The sequence below is a fragment of the Triturus cristatus genome, chromosome 11 (genome assembly GCF_964204655.1).
Source record: "Triturus cristatus chromosome 11, aTriCri1.1, whole genome shotgun sequence".
Lineage (NCBI taxonomy): Eukaryota > Metazoa > Chordata > Amphibia > Caudata > Salamandridae > Triturus > Triturus cristatus.
The window spans coordinates 1,062,105,798-1,062,120,059 of record NC_140594.1 but is presented as its reverse complement, the minus strand read 5'-3'; the positions used below and the strand labels follow the sequence as shown (position 1 = coordinate 1,062,120,059).

The 14,262-nt window shown below is 42.1% G+C and overlaps 1 protein-coding gene across 1 annotated transcript in view; it reads right to left on the bottom strand.

The window, feature by feature from the left end:
- CCDC39 (coiled-coil domain 39 molecular ruler complex subunit) overlaps positions 1-14,262 on the bottom strand; it is a 297,469-nt gene that overhangs the window by 104,503 nt on the left and 178,704 nt on the right. Inside the window, exon 18 of the mRNA XM_085635382.1 lies at positions 6,111-6,290. Within this exon, the coding sequence (XP_085491508.1) occupies positions 6,111-6,290 (180 nt within the window). The remainder of the gene's footprint in view (positions 1-6,110; positions 6,291-14,262) is intronic.

Genomic DNA, 14,262 nt, shown 5'->3' with positions numbered 1-14,262 from the left:
TTGACCACAGTAGCTGTAATGATGAAAGTCACCTGGAATCTGTGAAGATGATACATCCCTGTCCTTTTTGCTTTGTCCATAATAGTTTTTTTTATTTTCATGGACCCAAATCACAAACAATATCTTAAGCTGCTGATGCGAATCTCTATGGCGCACCTTTGGTGTGCGTTATGACTGGGGAGACCCATCCTGTAGTCTCAAGATGGTAAGTTCCTCCTAAACCACTTGCCAAGGCCCTGGCTGCTGGTGGCATTTACTAATATTTTAGGCGCACTACTTATATCCAGTGTTCACGACCTCTGGCCTCTCCATGTAAATTAAGTCTGGATACCTATGGCAAACGAGGCTCTTTCACAATTACCTTCAGAGCACCTATCATTAGTGTTACACTAAGATGACAAAGTGTACTTTTTCAAGGTGAAACCGTGAGCACAAGATGAAGAAAGGCTCCTCTGCATATCCTTCCCCTATGGATCCTTTGTTTCTAAGTCCTTTCTGAACAGAATATATAAATAAGGTAGTTACCCATGGAGAATGCAATTGCACAGTGTCACTTAGGCACCAACCCAAACCAAGCTGCCCTTCTGGGAGAAGATACATAGCTGTTGCCCTTTCTAAATGTGCTTCTCCACAAACCGGGTTGGTTGGAAACACAAACTTCCAGAATGTACTGGCAGTTACTGGGAGTAGGGTGCTGTCCAAATGCCAAGGGATGTAAATCCAAGCTGGAGCTTCTCTTCAGCATAGCAAAGATCTACACCAAATCTTCTTGCAAATACCCTGCTGTAGTGCTTCCTGAATGTGGAGCATGTATGATTAGGCATTTCCTCAAGGACAACTCTAAACCTGAAACCCTGCTGAAGCTCTGCTAGCCAGGGCTGTTGCTGACAATGCTGTGTGTAAGCACCCAGCCATTCTAGAGTCCTTTGACATGGACAGAGAATCCTAAGAAGCACTCTCTACCCTTCAGCTGGAGGATGAGTGCCCAAGAAACTATAACCTACAAGTAACACTGAACTTCATGGTGAATACACTTGGCGGGCACAATCGCTCACTATATCAACCTTTGCATTTGTGCCTTTATTTATTTTTGAGCCCTCTCCCACTTGTCCTTTCATACAACCCACAAGCTCCACTTGGTGTGGTTTATTGTGAGCAAGGGTCCATCTCCAGCCTAAAAGGGCCTGGTTACCAGAAACAAATCTCTGAGGCACATCTGAGCACCCTTTAACACTGGATTGCAGTGTAGATGTACAGCACCAATTGGATTACCTGCTAGCCACATTCTGCAACCTCAAAGGTGGTCTTTCTGTTCCAAGGGTGTGCCAGTGTGCCTTTGAGCTAGCTTACAGACAAACTGTCCCCATGTGTTTTTTTTTGGGCGGTGGGGTGGGGGGGCAGTTTTATATAGCGCGAACTAGACCCGAAGGTATCAGAGCACTTTACATGAGCACCAGTTTCATTACAGACAGACACATTCGTTTTTGTTAGGCATGGGGAGATTACGTGATTTGCCCAGCATCACAGATTGTTGAGTGTCCCTGCTGAGACTTGAACCCGGTTCCCCAGCTCCCAGGTCAACAGCCCTAGCTGTTTGGCCACATTCTCTCCCCAGATGGTTCAGACAGCTGTCTACTATCTCCAATCAGTTGCAAGGTCTGACACTTTTACCGTGAGGCTGGTGACTCACAGTTGATAGATCCACCATTCCATGAGATATTCATTTTGCAAGGGACTAGCAGAACCTATCCCTAACCTGGGAAATAAGTATATTTTCACACTTTCATAACTTCAATCCCTGCACACTGAGACACTTAACTTTGCTCCTGCTGGACCCTCTTGCATTGTCATATTTGGGTGAGCTTTTCATCATTTAGGTATTATTTTTGCTACATTTTTTCTGTATTTTATAGTATTATTAAATGAATGTACTTCATAAAATAAATCCTTCTTTGACATTCTCATCTTTGTTGCAAAAATTATAATTGTGTTGTATTGTATCTTGGCTCAGTTCTCACACTGCCGCCTTTGCAAGTGTAAGGTTGTGCCTGTACCGCAAGGATCGGGAAAAGTCTTACAGTAGGGGCGGAGCGGAGCTAAAGGAAGAAGAGGATGGATGGGAAAAGTAGCAATGAAAAACAAAATACCCAAAAAGATCAAGAGCATCAGTGCTAGGCCTATGTTATTAATTCAATGATGACAAGAGAAACAGTTTCAAATCCACAACATCCAGAGAAAAAAGGTAACCGACAGGGTTGCACCTATGTACTGGATGGGGTGGAGGGCATGGAGCTCATGGCGCCATACTAGTATGAAAAGTATCAACACACACAACATTATACTAGCAGCAAGTGCCAGGCTATCAACAAAGCTGGGACTGAGCCAGGATTCAAGAGTAAGTTTAATTATCTTGTACAGACCACTACCTTTGTATCTACAAGCGTTATATCATGGAAATAAGCAGGCTGAAAATAAACAACGAAGAAAGGTGATACTACCAATTTCACTTTAAAGGCTATAAAAGCCTGTATGCAGGGTAAACAACCTGTTATATTTAACAAGCAGAAAACTATATCATTAGCATGCTAAAGTAACTAGAAACCTCATGTTCTCATCACTTGAAGGACCATGACATATCCATGGTCAGGCACAAAACCTCTTTGATAATGTTTTGAGACAAGCTATTGACGGAAATCTAATCATTGACAGGCACAAGGCAATCAGAAATGTTTATAACTTACTGCCAATGTCATACAAAAGACATCCTCAGAAACATCATGACCTTTCTCATTCACCTTTCAAGTGAGCAGGTGGGCAGCTGAAGGCCAGGTGGAACACCTTTCACAACATCTACTGACTGTGAATCAGAATGTCTGAAACGCGATACATCACGTATCGTTGATTACCCCACCAGCCTCAGGACCACTAGCAAGAGGGGCATCCAAGAAATCATGGAGGACAGTTCAGATAACCAGCTAGCTAGAAAGGTAGCCCTAAAGCTCTCCTTCTCAAAAATTCCATAAAGCAAATAATTTTTTGTGGTGACTGACAAAGGTCCACTTGAGGAATCTCTAAAACCACAAAAATCGTACTCACTGCCTTGTGACCAACAGTCCATTTGTGGGATGATTCGGAATGTGCTTACAATGTTTACTTTGTGTTACTTTCTCTGCTACATGGACACTTTGTATGGTGATGCTATATGAACATACTCAGAATCATGGGGCCCTTGCTATGTTGCATAACGTGAGAAATAGTTAATAAAAAATCTGTTCATATAATACATGGTATCATTTTTTAGCATTTGGAAAGACAATATGAAGGGAGGGCGCGGAACCGTTCAACGCTTCAAACAATTTATATGTGTTGTGCCTTTGCGTTGAAGTACTCTCCGCTTAGGAGATTGAAATGACTGGTTCAACTGTGAGGATGCTCCTTCAGAGAAACCACAATGTCCATTAAATTGTTTGAGGGCCCCATACACAAAGATTTTGCTGTGATTTACTCTTATAGTACTCCTGACTTAGTCTTGGAATTCAGTAGTAAGCAAGGAGTACAAGATGCGCTTACTCATAGCAATAATCTTGTGAATCAGGCCCTAAAGTTTGAGACGAGTGAAACATCGGTGCAAAGAAATGAGAGAGACATTCTCATCTATGGACTTTCCGCTAAACACCACAGCTTTGGATTTTAAGGAGTGGTCCCATTTACGCTTATCTCTTTGGGATTGCATCCAGACGATCAAAATGGTCACAGTGCCATGTTTCAGTTCCTTTTTTGGAATGATCCCGGTGGGTGTCCTGAGACACCTACTTCTCAAATTGAATAAGATGATCAAGGATTACGTCTGGGATGGACAGAAACCCTGCCTTGGACTCTTTAAACTGGGTCCTGATAGAACAGGGACTCTTGGACAGCCCGTTCAACCCTGACCTTCTATACAAAGCCCTAGCCCCGGGTGAATGCACCTCTAATACTCTACTACAGAAGACGGTTCAGGTCTGGGACGTAACACACAAAAATCTTAACGTACACGCTTATTTACACAAGAAGGCCCAAATATGGGACAACAAAGCATTTAGAATAGGTGGAGCGCCAATTTACTGGGGACTTGGCTCACCAATGAATCCTTAAAGTGGGCCAACTGCTTCACAGTGGGACCTTCAAATTGTTTCCCTCTTGCCAGGAGGAATTTCACCTCAACGCAAGTCAATGTTGGCGCTACCAGCAAAACTGCAGCCGCTGCCACTCGCACTCCCTAGGTCCTCTGCCATGACTATTTACACCTCAGGAGCTCCTATATTGGAGTTGTCTCAAGACTGTATAAAACAAGATCCCTCTGATTGCTTCTGAAGGATAAGTGGTGTGGTAGCTAGCCAAAAACTACCCAGATGAGGACTGGAAGGAACTCCCAAACACCCACAATAGCAGTCTATGAGAGGCGTGCCTAAAGCGAGGTTTCTTCAAACTCCTCCAGGATTAATATTGGTCCCGGTAGAGACTGTGTTGAGTCAACCTGGTCCCCAACGCGGCCTGCATATCCAAGGATATTTTGAACACCTGATCTATGTCTGTGACTCCCTCCAAAGCAACTGGACCCAAGTTATAGACGCCATGAACACTCCCAATGCTTTGAGACTCTGCATCTCAATCAGGAATGAATCTTTCTTCATGGCTTTACAAGAGATTACCTGTCACACCAAGCAGTGGATAGACACAGCACTCTCGGTGGCCACCATGGCCATTTTAAGAAGATGAAACAACACTTTCCTCCGATGCACATGGACTGGATGAGTGTCATGGTGGTTGCCACCTTCCACGATCAGACCATTTACTGCTTTCAGGGCTAACTAGACCTTTTCGAGGACATATGGTCCCCCTTTCTCTGACACCAACCTTGCTGACTATCCCTGCTGCTTCTCCCCCTTGCTCCCTCTTCCATCAGTGGAAGCACTGCCCGGAGCCGATGTGACACCATGCTAGGGCCTCATGAAGTTGTACTCCACCTCTCAGGTCAGATTGGTTCATGTTTATGATATTGTACTGTTTTATATGTTCCTCATGTGCCGAATGGTTGACTCTGTATCAATTAGTCTCTCTTTGTTTTTTCTTTGGACTCTTAGTTCCGCCTTGGCTGTTACTTGCTTTTATAACGTAGTATGTGTTCTCTTTACTGCAGTCTCATTTAATTAATTTTCATGTTTAAGTCACTTTCTTCTTCTACATTGTACTTGATTTGAAATATATAATAAAGGATGATTGACAAAAACCTTCAGTCAAAGAAAAGAGTCATAGACCGCAAAAGAAATACAGTTTAAAGAATGAAATGCCTGGTATACATTTCAATGGGCTAATCAAAAACAAGACCTGAACTAATTGCTTTGGCAGGTTTCTGTCTCAAAAGAGCATGGTCCCCATTTCAATGAACAGTCGCTGATTCAAAAAAGGAAACTCCTAACCTGCAGGAACATTCAAATAGTTTCAACAATTTTGAGTACAATGTATACTAGCTGACATGACATCCCAAAACATATCTGAACTGAAATATTTTAAATACAGTTAGGAGCAACCTCAAGTAAACTAATTGGACGGGAAAGGAATGAAAAATCGATTGATCTAGGAGTCTATGGTGGTCTATGGTGAAGAAAAAACTGCTACAGCTGCAATTTGTAAAAGACAGACCTGGTTCCGCTGGCAGAAACTCAGCAGGTTCCTCACCTCTTAATGGATTGTGAACTGTGTGCTAAGTGAGGTGGTAGCCCTACCAGTTTATAGCAGAGCTCTCACTTTGCTGATTACCAGATAACATCCATATTTGTTTCTTTTCATGCATACACATATTTGTTTTCATTATTTTATAAGCAAACAATCAAGTAACATACAACTTGAATAAACAAGTTTTGATATTTTAACATACACACTTAACAACTTATCGTAAAGTTTTGCTTTTGTCCTATTCTTAACAGTGACCAAATCCATTCCACATGGCTCTATTTGACATGTTTTATCAACTTCTTTCAACTTTTTCTTATTGCATATTGCATAAACAGATAGTAAATAAGTGTAATCAAGGCATTTCAAGTTTTTAATAGTAAAGAAAAGCAGTATACCTGTTGAAAGTACAACTCCAGGGCTGTCAATAAATCAGGACATTCTTCCGATGCTTCAACCAACATCTTGTTTATGGATCTGTTAAATTCTCTCAAGTCACGGAGATCTATGTCTTTTTCTTCTTTTGTTGCTCCTTTGCTTTTCTTAGCTGACCGGATTTCTTTAACCAGTTTAGCACACTGTTTTAGGACGGAATGTAATTAGTATTCAAAAGAAACGAATTAAGTACAAATAATTATTTAAACAACTGAAGTCATCGGTCTAAAAAAGAATTTCTCGTGCATTGTCAACTCTCCAACCTTGGTTTTATGCGAAGGAGTTTTTTGTCTGAGGTTTTACATCTGTTGTCTGCCATCTTTGATTCAACTTTGCTAACAAGGACAATGAAGGCATGGCTGCCTCCTTTGTGAGGGAGGTAATGGGCAGGTTCATGCATCTATAAAGCATTCCAATCCTAGAGAATTCCATCATCATAAAGTGCCTACACAGACTTCGAGGGATACAATGTGTTGGGGATTTTAGCATAAACAATATATAGCCAAATGGCCTATTGCACCATTCATATTGATTATATGTGACTTTAACTCATCAATACCAAGTATACAATTTCTCAGAGCTTAATGGGATTTGTCCTACAAACCATCCGCAAGATTAACCATTCACCCAAACAGTTTGTTGAACAAATTTGCTCACCTGAGCATCTGCTCTGTAATCTCTTTCCAGGCAATAATGTTTCTGTAATGTGGTCAATTGCTCACCAAAAAGAAAAATACAACTGCTAATGCCAGGGCAAGAGATGAATCTAAAATACCAAAGTTTGTTGAAAATAACAATGAAAAATTAATATGTGAACTCAAGGTCATGGATAATTTTTCTTCCCCTTTTAGGAGCAAGGATTCCTAAGCCCCTTTATTTTCATACCCAAACCAATTCCTAGTACTCTGATGAAGTGCAGGTGCATTACTTACCTTTTGCTAAAACCATATCTAGTAGATACTCTATCTAGCTGCAGATTCCTTACCTTAGAATGATCCCCAGATGTCAGACTGCATTCGGAAAACTTTTCATGAGCAGCACCCCTGCGCGCTGGTAGGTGGCGTTGTTTGGCTCCATGTGGCATCGTCGGCGTCATCCGAGCCGGTAGTGACGTGCACAGTGCTTCTATAGACGCCACCCCAGTGCTCCGACGTCAGTTTCTTTTTGCAATTTTCCACACCAGAAGCATGGGGCGACGAAGAACACTGACACCTGATGTGTGTAACTAGTGTCCTAAAAAGGGGAACAGCCCTTAACTCTAAAATCCATTTGCACAGAGGGAAGGACGGGTGGATCGGTAAGGAATCTGCGGCTAGAGTATCTACCAGATAAAGTGTTACCGAAGGTAAGTAACTTGATCATCTGATAGAGACTTCTAGCCGCAGATTCCTTGCCTTAGAATAGATACCCAAGCAGTACCTTTCCAGAGGTGGGTCTGCGAACATAATTTAAACCAGAAAGTCCTGCAGGACAGAACAGGCAAAGTGCCCATTCCAACGGACCTGACTGTCCAGGGAGTAGTGTTTGGTGAATGTGTGCAGTGTGGCCCACGTTGCTTTCTGGCTTTGCCACTGATTGCTGTAATTAAGGTGTCTTTGTATCTTGCCTATGTGTGTGCCATTGAGGTTTCTTTCCTTCCTCTTCCTCACTTGCATATGTGAGTTTGGAGCACCATCTCCTCTTTGCCTTGCAGGCATTTATGTCTTGGAGACACGGTTTTGTTTTTTCTTACCTGAATTGCGCTCTTGTTCATGTGCTTCATCTCCCTCCCTTTTGGGTATTTTTCTGTCTTCTCTCTGCACTTTTCCTATCCCTGCCCACCTAATCTCACTTTGGTGTGTATGAATTCCCTCACCCTGTACTCCTAATCTCCCTGCAATAGTGCATCACATCTATGTCCCTTCCAGTAACCATGAAGAATTATCAGTTTAAACACATCCTTCCTAGTTCCCAGTAAAGAAACACGATTCCCAGAAAGAGCACATCATAGCAAGTTACTGGGAAGCACACATCCTTGCCAATATACTCCTTATCAAAAATCATTACCAGTTTCAGGTAAATCCAAGACATTATTAGTTGCCAGCTGCCAGAAATTCAAAATGGTCTGTGGGCACCTAGACTTCCTGATGTGAGATTCCAGCACAGGAATAGAACTAGAAGCAATAGTATAAGCTTCTCCCACACACTCAGAACAGGTAATACACAAGTACCATCTGTATCTGCATATGCACACATCCAAAAAATAGGTGGAGTGGGCAAGAGTAGTGTATTTTTCATGCTCATGCTCTCACATGCCCACACCCACAGGGATAGGTAGCAGCAATGTTATGTTATGCAGAATTGTGGAGTGCACTATGATCCTGGAGGGTATCTTGGTGCTGAGCAGGTGTGAACCAGTGAGAGTACTCGAAAAACCAGGTCTTTAGCTTCTTGTAGAATTCAAGAAGTGAAGAAGAGTGGCTTATGTGTAGTGGCATGTAGTTCCATGCTATAGGAACGATGTAGGAGACGTATCGACTGCCGGATGTTTTTTTGTATATGTGGGATGTGTGCAAGTATGAGTCTGGATGATCGGAGGTTTCTGGAAAGTTTGTGAAAGCAGATGAAATTGTTGAGGTATGCTGAGCCAGTGTTAAGTAGTGCCTTGAAAGTGAGGGTGAGGAGTTTGACTGCTCATTTGTGTATAGGGAGCCAGTGGAGCACTTTCTGGTGTGGTGTGAGTGCTGTGTGGGAGGTTGAGAGAGATTCTGGCTGCCAAATTCTGAATGGTCTGCAGCATTCTGTTGAGTTTGTTTTGCTGATCTCGGCATAGAAGGTGTTTCTGTGGTCTAGCTTGCTTGTGACAAGGGTGTGTGTGTGATGGTTTTCCGGGTATTGATAGGGAGACATTTAACAATCTTTCTCAGCATCTTCAGGGTATAGAAGCATGAGGTGGTGACAACATTGACTTGGGTGGTCATGTGGAGTTTGCTGTCAGTGACGATCCTGAGTTTCTTGGCGTGGGTAGTAGGGGTGGTTGTTGGTCCAAGCTCTGTTGGCCACCAGTGAAAGAGCTCTTCCCGATTTCACTATTGTAGGTGTTCAGCTTTAAACAGTTGGTCTTCATCCAGTGGGCGATTTCAGTCATGCAGCATTGAACTTAATCTGGTTACTAGGCGCCTTGTCCATGAGGGAGAGAAGGAGTTGCGTGTTGTCAGTGTAGGAGAGGACGTTGATGTTGTGAGAGCGAATGATGCTGGCTAAGGGGATGAAGTATGCATTTAAGAGGATCAGGCTCAGGGAGGATCCTTACAGAATTCTGCAGATGAGGTTGCGGGAGGCCGAAGTGGAAGGTACCAAACTGACTGACTGGTTCCTTCCAGTCAGGAAGGAACAGATGCATTGGAGTGCAGTGCAGGTTTCACTCACACACAGAAAAGTTGCTGCATGGGAGGCAGTGGCAGTGCATGTTTTCTGCAAACAAAGAACAGGTGTAGCATGGAGAGCAGTAGTGCATGCTTCCCTCAATAGGCACAACTGGGGAAGAGGCAGCGAGGATACTTAAATCCTTTTTGAGTCATAGTCTGGTTTCAGGGGTTGGTGGTCTCTGTAGCTAAACTAGCAAGGGTCTACAAGAGGTATGGATGATCCGGGCAAGGGAAGCCAAAGATGGCCTACAAATGTGGGGAGAGTCCTAAAAATAAAATAAAATAAAATTTGCCATTCTGACACTCCCCTATCATTCATTCCTTAATTGCCAAATAGTCCCACACTGTTTTTTGTGGGGTTGTGATCTCTGTCCTGCTAAAGCAAAAATCAAAACACTATACTGATTCTGGCATTTGCAATCTATAGTAAATAATAGAGCTTATGAATGGAACCTTATATTTAGAGATACTCCGGTCCATTAAATGCAAGAAGAAATGAATTATATATTCTAACCAAGATTACCTATGCATTGAGATTAACAAATTAATGAACATTGTAGAAAACCAAATAAGGATCTGCAATTTCATTACATTTCCCTAAAGACTGGGTAGAGTTAGTAGCCTGTTTGACTACAATTTCAGGGCTGAACCTAAAATATTAATTTGTTTAATGATTTGAGATACCAAAGGTGGTAGTTAAAGAACATGGGAGCATGAATTATTAGAGCCTTAATGTGAGTAGAAAACATTGTGAATAATTGGAAAGTCTCGGTGATGGAGAATCTTTAATTAGTTCATGGGTAAAAACATTAACATCATTAACATCAACAATACATTTTACATTCCAACCTGCATGCCCTATTTCTCACAGATCCCATCTCCACCAATGATCAGACAGTATTGACTCTCCCTTCAAGCTACACTTTCCTCTGCAGCCCTAGCTCCGTACCAACACATTACCAATATAACACTCTCCAGCGACCTTTAACCTGTAAATTGGGCAAATCCTCTCACTGTTATACAAAACCCCTTGTGAACACATTGACCTGGTCAGCTACCATGTTTTCACTTACCATCCTTTCATGGCAAAGTCTTAAAAACATCAGAGGTACCCTAACTCGTAACCACTGTCAAAAGATCAAGGAAGAAGAAGAACAGTGCAGTTCTTCTTTGACAGCGCTCATCCGCGGCAGGGCTTTTTTACAGATCTTTTGACAATGGTTATGACACTGATCATTGAATTGACTCTTCTTTGACCTGCTTTCCTGAAACTTCTAAAGTAAAGCCATTTGGTCCTGATGATGACCCTGTATCAATCATCTGGTGTTGAAACGTCAACTTATTACATGTGGACTGCTATTTCAGGAATTGATTTACACAGTGTACTCTAAGTTTGAGTCTTGTTACAGTTGTACCAATATTGTATATAGCACTTGCACACTTTACTCACTCATGTCACTATTCACTGCACCGTTTTTTGTTTGAGCACCTACAGTATCAATTAACAGTCCTGGATTTGTTATATTGATACAACAAATTGACAATAAATTGTGTTTTCATACTGTACTAAACATTTGTTTGAGCAGTTTTTGCTAGCCAAGGGAGGCTAGGTCTATTCCGATCATTGGTTTGTATTTTGACAAGTAAGCTGCAAGCACGCCAGAGGCACAGCTATGGTTCAGAAATTAAAGAGGAGAGTGCGTGGTTTAAGGGATGAAGGAAGAGAAAATTAGAGCTTTCTAAGCCTTTTGTCAGGCACTATAAGCATCAGATGCTTCTGACACCCACCTTATGAATAAATATTTAGATCTCTGTGACCCTCCCAAACTTACCAGTTAGATGCTTTGCTATCCAATAAAAAAGTGCTAAAGACGATTGGAAACATAAAGCTGACCACATTACCAGGCACAGACAGCTTTTCAATCATTCTTACAAGATCTTTGCACTGCAGCTAGTCACCCTGTTAACCATATTATTTCATGGCTTTATTTATGAACCGAGGGGTTACTCCATACATGTCAAAGGCAGCAATTTAATTAATTGTGAAACTGTGCAAGGATCCCTCTCTGCGACTGATATTGCTCTATTTCATTACTCAAAATCAATGTGAAAATGTTCAAAATAGCCTGGGTTAGCAAGCTAGATGAGGAGACGCCATCTCTGAGGCACACAGATCAAACGGGGTGCATTCAAGGGACCAATGCAAGCAGTGATACCAAAAAGAAATCTCACCTCAATGATTTAGTGAGAGATCGAGGGAGAGACACTGTCCTTCTCTCACTTGATACTGAGAAAGCTTTGACTGGGTGGACTGGAGCATGATGGCAGACACTTTGCAGTCACTACAAAGCATTGTTGGCCAGAACTGGGCTAAATTGGCAGTGCTTAAAACGGGTTGTGATTCAGAGAGGAACATGTCATGTCTCTCCCCCTGCTATTTGTGCTCACCCTGGAATCTCTCTTACAGAAAATTCCAGATAACCTTTACTCAAGGTTATGCACTTCTTAATGGCCTTGTTCAAACTCATGGCATTTAATGATGATGTTCTAATAACTCTAGCACACCCGTGGTGTCCTCTGACAGAGCACCTTTCTAAGTTAATGAGTTTTAAGAGAGTCACTGGCTTCTGGGTTAAACTGCCCGAGTTCTAAAAGCTTGATACTGGCCGGAGGCACAAGACTTCTGCAGCAACTACAGGTTTTCACTCCCTTTTGTTGCATACATATGGACTCTGCCATTTGGTCTTAGGTTGAACCTAAACCTATGCATCTGAGCTGCAGAAATTTCTCTGCCTTATTGCGAGTGGAGGGAGCTGGGTTCAATCATGGTGTCACCACATGCTCTCCTCGGTGGGTCAGATTGTGGGCCCTGAAAATGATGAATCTACCCAAGATCCTTTCTACTTCTCAGGCCTTACCACTGCCTCTAAAACAGGATCGCATCTCTCGTCTTCAGGTGCTATTCAACACTTGCATTTGGTCCTACAAGCTGCCGAGAAAAGGCAGGTAGCAATGCACTAATCATCCTAACTGGGAAGACTGGAGGTGCCTCACCTTATACACTATTAATGAACATCACACCTTAGGTAAATTATGGAAAGACTGTGAGAGTAAATGGATAAACTCTGGTGCTTTATAGACCAGAATTTGGTCAATCAACCAGTAGGTAAAGTCGCCTGGGTCTTGCAAATCCAACAAGGGCGAAATCTGTATACGTCTCCATCTATAAATGTCACGTTGATAATTTGGGACCAACTCACAAGTGAGGCAACTTGACCACACACCCTGGCAATGAGGACTTCTCCCTTTGAAGGGAGAGAACCCTCCTCGAACCTTGAAGGGAAGGGGGTTGCTTTAGGCTGAGAGTTCTACTTTACCTGGGGTTCAGCAGGTCCTTTCAATACATCGAAAGGGTGCATGGCTTCCCAGAAACAGACCTCTTCCATTAAATACAATTGATGCACTAAAGTGGTAAAGTAGTGAGCAACTAGAGACATCATGCCCATCAAAGGATTTCATCAAGAGCTCTGAAAATACTGGAAAGAACAGCTAGGGATCACCTTTGATGAGAAACATTCAGGGAATGTTTTTCTCTGAGCAAATAACTACACTAGACATGCCTAGGGGAAAGTATCATTGATGCATTTATCAATGGCATTACACCCTGGCACAACTACACTCTTTAGACCTGTGGTGCTTAACCGTTTGACTTCTGTAGACCTCCACTTAATTATTACAGGAATCTGAGCCGTACACTGAATCATGATTGGAATCCAGAGACTCCCACTAAGTCATTATTGGGATCTAGGGAGCCTAGCCTAAACAATTTTGATGATTTGAACAGCAAAACAATACACAAAAAAACAGCAATATGCATTCATCAAACAAATAACAAAATATTGTATTTAATTCACAAACAAATATAAAAGGAATGAATATTAAAGGAAATGTTGGAGCTTTTCTAAATGTAATTGTGGTCACCTATCGTCCATACTATATTCTGTTTGATGTACTTGCTCTGCTCCCATAAATTAATCCGAGCATATCAAGTTAATTCTTAGTCTCCAATTTCAAATTCCTTCACATTTACAGAATGTTTTAAAATGTTCAATTGTACATTTTGCTTCTTTATTTAATACGTCATTCTGTTAATGTTATTTAAATTTCTAAGCACTTGCGGACCCCCTGAGTAGACGTCGTGGATGCTCACTCGTCCCTGGACCACAGCTTAAGAACCACTGCTCTAGACTGAATAAGAGCCCGGGGACTGTTGAAGGGAATGTGGAGTTCAGGTTCACTCCTGCATATGTTTAGAACTGTCAGAAACTGGAGAGGTTCTGGACAGACATCTTAGAGGGGAGTAAGTATGCTTCAGGAAGCGAGATGAAGAGATGCCCTAAGATGGTAATTCTGGTTTGGCTATCACAAATATCATACCCTCTACACTCTGACTAGGATACAACTATCCCACACTTACTGCTGACTGCTATAAAAGGGATCTTATCACTATGGGGTAAGGGCAAGGCACAGAGAATTGAAATGTGACTACAGAGGATTTGGAAGTTACAGGGCCATGAGAAACTGATCTCCAATACCTAACCCAAAATGTATATTGAATAAGATGTGAAACCTGGTACTTGTTGGCCGATGAACTGCAGGCACTGAGCGTATTGCTAAGAAGGGAATGGGACTGACCTTTTTAGGTAGT